Source organism: Leuciscus leuciscus (assembly GCF_965113295.1).
Source record: "Leuciscus leuciscus genome assembly, chromosome: 14".
Taxonomy (NCBI): domain Eukaryota; kingdom Metazoa; phylum Chordata; class Actinopteri; order Cypriniformes; family Leuciscidae; genus Leuciscus; species Leuciscus leuciscus.
The window spans coordinates 9,229,289-9,235,906 of record NC_138738.1 but is presented as its reverse complement, the minus strand read 5'-3'; the positions used below and the strand labels follow the sequence as shown (position 1 = coordinate 9,235,906).

The following is a 6,618-nucleotide window of genomic DNA, read 5'->3' as shown; positions in this document are numbered from 1 at the left end:
CTTGCAGCTCAGAGTAATTTCCTCATTCTGTAAACGGGCACTAAGGAATTAGCGCACTGCTCTAGTGATGAACGTGCTGGTGTGGGACATGTCCATGTCTGTGCCGCTTTATCACACACACGTCAATAATCCATGCAACTTTAAACATGGCAGATTTTAGTGTTTGAAAAATTAAAACAGCTGTGCCAAAAAAGAAAAAGACAGACAGACAAACAAACGATTGATAGACAGACAGGTAGAAAAGAAAGAAAGAAAGCAAGATGGATAGATAGATAGAAAGACAATAGAATGACAGAATGACAGAAAATACTGATCAATAGACAGAATAATAGAACAATAGATAGAACTAATGAATGAATGATAGATTGATGATAGGTAGATAGAAAGACAGATAGGTAGATAAGATGAAAAAGATGGAAAGAAAGGGAGAGACAGACAGACAGACAGATAGAACTATAGACAGATACAACCATAGATAGATAGATAGATAGATAGATAGATAGATAGATAGATAGATAGATAGATAGATAGATAGATAGATAGATAGATAGATAGATAGATAGATAGATAGATAGATAGATAGATGAAGAAAAAGAGAGAAAAAACAAATGGGAAAGAGAGCACATTTCTTTGTGGGCACAAAAATGGGCTGAGAGGTAGTTTGTGCCTCGTTGACTAAACTAACTCAGTGACTCACACACACAGCCTCATCAATATGACTCAGCAGTTATGAAACAACGACAAAAACACACATAAAGCCAGAGACACACTAATCACACAAAGAGTTAAAGAATGAGTGCTAAAACAACACTCCAAATAGTTTCCAATCTCCTCCTATATGCAACGTGTGAACACGACGCTGTCGCTAGTTGTCTCTTACGAAATGAATGATCAGTTTCCAGCAAAGTCACGCCACCTGCTGGTAGAAACTAGAAACTGCAATTCTGGAAATATTCCAGTTTACATTGTAAACTTGGAGACCTTAACTTAACCCGACCCAATTCTCCATACTGAGAGACACACACAGGACAAAGCAGTAATTATGCACAGAATATGTAAATACAGTTAGAGAGTATAACTTCGTAAATCTGAGGAGGTAAAGGTCTCACAGGTGTCAGAGTTTGCTGAAGAGTCGGGGCTCAGTTCTCTCCACCACGGTTCAAACTTCAGCAGGTTTCTGATCTCCTCCTCGTCATCATACAAATTTACCCTGCAATCAATCAAACAGACCTGTCAATCAATCAAACTGACTCCCAAAACAAATTCTGGATGAGTGGATGTTCTGTTGTGTGTGAGATGTTGAATGAAATGTTTTAAATATTCATGTCATTGTACTATTTTTTAGTTTTGACAGATTTGATGACATTCGAACGGGGAATGGTGGACTTACATATAATGGTCAGCACAAAATATTGAAGTCTCTGCATCTAGTCGATTGCGTCTTCTGAGCTCAGGAGCGGTGTTGTCGGGATCCTTCACGTCAATCACCTCATTCAGCTCCTCCTGATTGGCAAAACAACGGGTTGTCCACAAAAACTCTAAGTCATTTATTTATCTTTTTGAATGTATATTTTTCAAAAGATTAACAAAAAGACTGCATCTACAGTACCATCAGGGACAAACGTTCTTACTTGCAGTCTAGTGAAGACTCCAGACCTGAGGTTTCCAAAGCCATACTTGTGGTATTCTTTCAGCGTCTCCGCTGAGGTTTCGGTGTAAATCTCCTGTTCTATCTGCCAATCAAACTCCTCCTCTTCATCTTCCTCCTCACATCCTCCACCACAGGCCTCTGAGAGAACACCTTCAGAGGCTGTTCAGAGAATACAGAATGAGATGAAATTGAAATGAAAAGAAATGCCACAAGAAGACGATCAGCTTTTCATACCCAAGTGAAAATGAAACCTCACCTGTGTCCTCCACCAGGGGTTTGGCTGATCTTGAGCCTTTAGGAGCCAGGAGACTGGTGAGCATCTCCAAACCCTCAAAGTGCTGTCCGGCCGTCTCTTTAGGGACATGCAGCGTGAAGAGACCTGATACATACAGTACACACATAATTAAAGTTGCTATGCAATTAAAGTAGAGACAGATCTTTTTTTTCAGTATTGTGACCTGAATGGCCGACCTGAATGTAAACATGCATTCGATTGTAAGAAAAGGGTTCAAGAGAAGTAAATGATTGGAGATGTCTGGTACATGTCACCAGAGAGAAGTCTGTTGTTTCACTGGAACATTGAGAGATGATTTATATTTTAATTAAAAATCACGAGGTAAAAAAAAAATAAAAATAGATCCATTCATTTCTCTATCCAATCACCATTGAATCAAGTCCCCGGCCTAAATTTTTGCCTTCTTCCTCAATAATTTGTTTCACTTAGATGTATGTCTCAATACAGAAGAGATGTGTCATTATTTCCGTTACATTTAACCTTTTAAAGCGACTGTTCACCCAAAAATTCATATTCGGTTGTTTCTTCTGTTGAACGTAAAATAAGATATTCTTTTTGTCCATACAATAATAGTCAAGGGGTCCAAAACAATATTTTTCAAAATATAGTCTTTTGTGTTCTACAGAAGTCGTCTTGTGAACACTCTTGCTGACTACCACTGGTGGATCAAACAGATAGTCCCGCCCCAAATATATGCCATTGGTTAACACTGTTGCCGTGTAGGGCTGGTCGGATTCTTAAACAAACAGAGCAAATGCTTTGAAAGCAGACACTTTTTTTCTGGGAACATAACCTACATGTGGCTTCCTTATAGTTGTCTCTACTTATTAAGCTGGGACAGGAAAAAAAAAAAAATTTAAAATTGAAAAAATACACACATCATCATTAAAATGACAATAATTGCCTTGATTGTAGTCCTTAAAAAAATTGTAAATGATTTATAATTTCTAATGTAAACATAGAAAGCAATAAGTTGCTATATGATGAGACTATTAAATTATTCACTGGCTGTCGATCAAAGAGGACGCGCTGAAATGAGGCCAATGAGATGTCAAGCAGAAGATCCCGTGGCCATTAGGTATAATTAAAAGCGCTAATAGGCAGCTCATTAAAAGACATGTCGGGAATACGGCAGATCGGTCAGACACAATCACAGCGCTGCTTCTGCTGTTTCTTCCTGAACTGAAGATTGATAAGTACCACACGAAAGAGAGAGAGAGAGAGAGAGAGAGAGCTAGAGTATAATCAAAGTGAAGGTGTATCCCAATAAAGAAAGAGATCGTTATGATGCTGACAGCTCAACTGGCTGATTAAATGTGAAGAGTTTTGTGCTATAATGAAGTCTATCTTCAGAAAGAAAGACAACGAGAGAGAGAGAGAGAGAGAGAGAGAGAGAGAGAGAGAGATTTCTAACTAGCTTAGACTGGTAACAGGGATTTCTTCTTTCTCTGCTTAAAGGGATAGTTCACCAAAACAAAAAAATCATTTACTCACCCTGATGTTGTTCCAAACCTGTATGACATTGTTTTTCTCTGGAACATAAAGTAAGATATTTTGAGAAATGGCCTTAGTGTTTTTTTTTTGTCCATACAATGGAAGCCATTGGTTACCAAACAGTTTGGTTACCAACATTCTTCAAAATATCTTCTTTTGTGTTTTTACAGAATAAAGAGAGTCCAACAGGTTTGGAACAAACATGAGGGTGAGTAAATGGCAGAATTTTCATTTTCCATTTAAAACTTTTTATTTTTATTATTTACTTTTACAAAAAGAGAGGACAGGAAATTATGAGAGGGACAACTCCAAACCCGTGTTCCACATGAGCACGATATCTGGATATCCCACCACACTGGTTTTCCATATTTTACTGTTTGTTTTCTTATGCAAACAGGAATTTGTGGAAATTGCAAAATTATAAGGGTAAAAACGCAGAGGGATTATATTCCACACATTATATGCCAAACGGTTACAATCTCAAAGTCTGTGTCTGACATCTTGCAATGAACAACATATAATTTTAGACCGTAATGGAACATTAACAATTAAAATGGTGTTATTTTAAAATGATAATAATTGCTTTGACTGTAGTCCTTACAGATTCGTGAATGATTTATAATTATTTGTTACTCTGTGTAAACACAGAAAGCAATTAGACGTTCTTTATGATAGACTACAGCTACATTTTTCACTGGCTGTCGATCAAAGAAGACACGCTGAAACAAGGCCAATGAGACGTCAGGAACAGGATCCTGTGGCCATTACTTAGCAACTGGAAATCTTCATGCTATTTGAAGAGCAGGTAGACAGTTTGACATGTTCTGAAAATTGTAAAATCAAAGTGGTATATAAAAAAATACTAACCTATCAATCAATACCATGGGGAATGTAAAAAAATAAAAAAATTCTTGGCAGTCAAGTAAGAAAGAAAGAAAGAAAAGAAGAAAGTGACACGTGACGGCCAAGTATGGTAACCCATACTTGGAATTTGACCTCTGCATTTAACCCATCCAAGTTAATGCACACACATTAGGAGCAGAGTAGTGAGTAGTTAACACACACACACTGCAAACATGGATACACACACCCAGAGCAGCGGGCAGCCTTTGTGTGGCGCCCGGGGAGCGATTAGGGGTTAGGTGCCTTGCTCATGGGCACCTCAGTCATTTCCCACCGGTTCTGGAATCGAACCAGCAACCTTTGGGTCACCAGATCAACTCCCTAACCACTAGGCCATGATGTGATGGCGTAAATTCCTTAATATTTCATCTTTTAATTCGATTTTTTAAAAAGATACATTTTAGAATGAAATCTCACAGGACAGTACAGAGAGCCTCTTTTGACGACAATCCAGAACTTGAATCAGGTTGCCCTGAAATGTGTATTCTTTTAAGTCCTGTGAGTTTTGTATACTGTATCCTCCTGTATGCGTGATTTTTCCCGAGTGCAAACCTCACCCTGCAGCCAATTATAAAGATTATTGTTCCAAATTATGATGAATAGTGCTTATGTCTCATATGTACACTTTTTTAAGAAAAATTTTTTGTTTGTGCTGCCGCTGACCCAGAGAAAGCAGTTATCATGTATTAGTTGAAACAGCTTCACAAGCAGTGGACAACGACACTTCAATGACACAGTATCATTATTTGCGTGTTACAAATATTTGCACAATCACAGAAGTACTGGGAAGTTTATAATTCGGATAAAAACACTGCTGTCTATGGAAGCACCTTTTGAAAGTAACTTGGCACTTCAAATAACGATTGTATCCATTACAGTTACGCCACCAGGTGGCGACAAGTGACTTAAAAATGTATTTGTCATTGAATTATTCATTCAAAAGATGTGTTTAAAAAGCGCTGATTCATCCAGTAATGAAACAAGTGAAGTATTTGTGAGTAATTAAATATTTTAAGTAGACTGCAGCAATTAACATTTTGTCAGAACCTCTTGCGAATTTCATGTTATTTTGTTTAGTTGTCTGTTCAGAATCATGGGAGAATCGTTATATCTGTTTTTAAAAAAAAGAAAAAGAAAAAATTGAAACGTGATTCTTAATTCATCCAGAATCGTGTAGAAAGGCCAGGACACATCAAGCCGGGCTGTTTTTGAGTATCGGTCAGCTTTATTTTTCCGGTGTGTTCTGCACCGGGCGTTGGCCCTAGCCGGACACTGACTGGGTTTTTGGGGCCGATTCAGCATCTTGAATCGCTGTCTGTGAGAGAGAGAACTCTGATTGGCTGTTCAGCTTAGCCAACGAGTCAGTGCACGAGAATAAAAGCGAAAGTGATTAAAAGCGAGCAAAGATGTCAAGACGGTACAGACAGAAGGCTGTTATAATTTTACATCATCTTACCTGAGCATTCAAATGCATGAATATTTTCATAATAACATGAGCCGACTGGAATGAAGAAAGTGATTGATATTCAAAATGATAAGCAAGCGCTGCTGTTTGCGGTTTGTATATCTGCAGTCCTAGTTTTGGTTTCCCCTTTTGAATGACAAAAATTTACTATAGACAGAGATTCAGAACGCACATCATCGTTGACAGTCTCCTTTAGTCCTTTTGGTGTGTTCAAGTGCAACTTTTTGGCCGAAGTGAAGCTGACAACACAGTCAGCTTTCGCCGCCGCTAGTTCTTTGACATCGGCTTGGTGTGTCCCAAACTGTGGGACCTTTCTCTAAAGGTGCTTCTGCTGAAGCTTGTGAGGTATTGACTGGCAAACAAAAGCAGCGCAGGTTTTCTGAGACTACAGAACATGTCTAAAGAGTGATTGTTACCTTTATCAATATCGAATGAAGCTTTTTCCCGGCCATCTTCTACTATTCTCCCAGGCAGAGTCAACCTACAGGGTAGATGATTACACAAGATTCATTAATAACGATACAAACGTATGTCCATAATAATATACACACGTACGCATTTATCTTCAATACGCATTTGCCACCAAAAACCACATGCATATATGTTCCTGCTAATAATCAATCAAACTTAAATACAAGTGGCAACTACAAATTATTCCAGGCATGTTATCAGAACTTGCAATGGAATTTATTTTAGAGTGGATGAGGTGTCCAAATGCTTTTTGGGGTCTTTGTCTTTGGATTTGTAGGTAAAAAGCTTTGTAATTAATCTTATATTAAGTATTTTCCAGTGTTTTAACATAACAGAATA

General features: G+C 38.0%; 1 protein-coding gene and 1 long non-coding RNA gene across 5 annotated transcripts in view; one reads left to right on the top strand and one right to left on the bottom strand.

Moving 5' to 3' along the window:
- The window catches only part of LOC309514147, a 3,060-nt gene extending 2,842 nt beyond the window's left edge, over positions 1 to 218 (top strand). Inside the window, exon 2 of the long non-coding RNA XR_014211613.1 lies at positions 1 to 218. This exon is cut by the window's left edge and continues 1,802 nt beyond it. This is a non-coding gene — a long non-coding RNA (uncharacterized lncRNA).
- Positions 1 to 6,618, bottom strand: part of shq1 (SHQ1, H/ACA ribonucleoprotein assembly factor) — a 35,629-nt gene that overhangs the window by 27,544 nt on the left and 1,467 nt on the right. For 3 of the 4 annotated variants that reach the window (XM_082190290.1, XM_082190292.1, XM_082190291.1), the window contains 5 exons: positions 6,225 to 6,289; positions 1,908 to 2,030; positions 1,632 to 1,810; positions 1,391 to 1,503; positions 1,110 to 1,210 (listed from right to left, as the gene is read on the bottom strand). In XM_082190290.1, coding sequence (XP_082046416.1) covers positions 1,110 to 1,210; positions 1,391 to 1,503; positions 1,632 to 1,810; positions 1,908 to 2,030; positions 6,225 to 6,289 — 581 coding nt within the window. The remainder of the gene's footprint in view (positions 1 to 1,109; positions 1,211 to 1,390; positions 1,504 to 1,631; positions 1,811 to 1,907; positions 2,031 to 6,224; positions 6,290 to 6,618) is intronic. The other variant, XM_082190293.1, reaches the window with a different exon arrangement.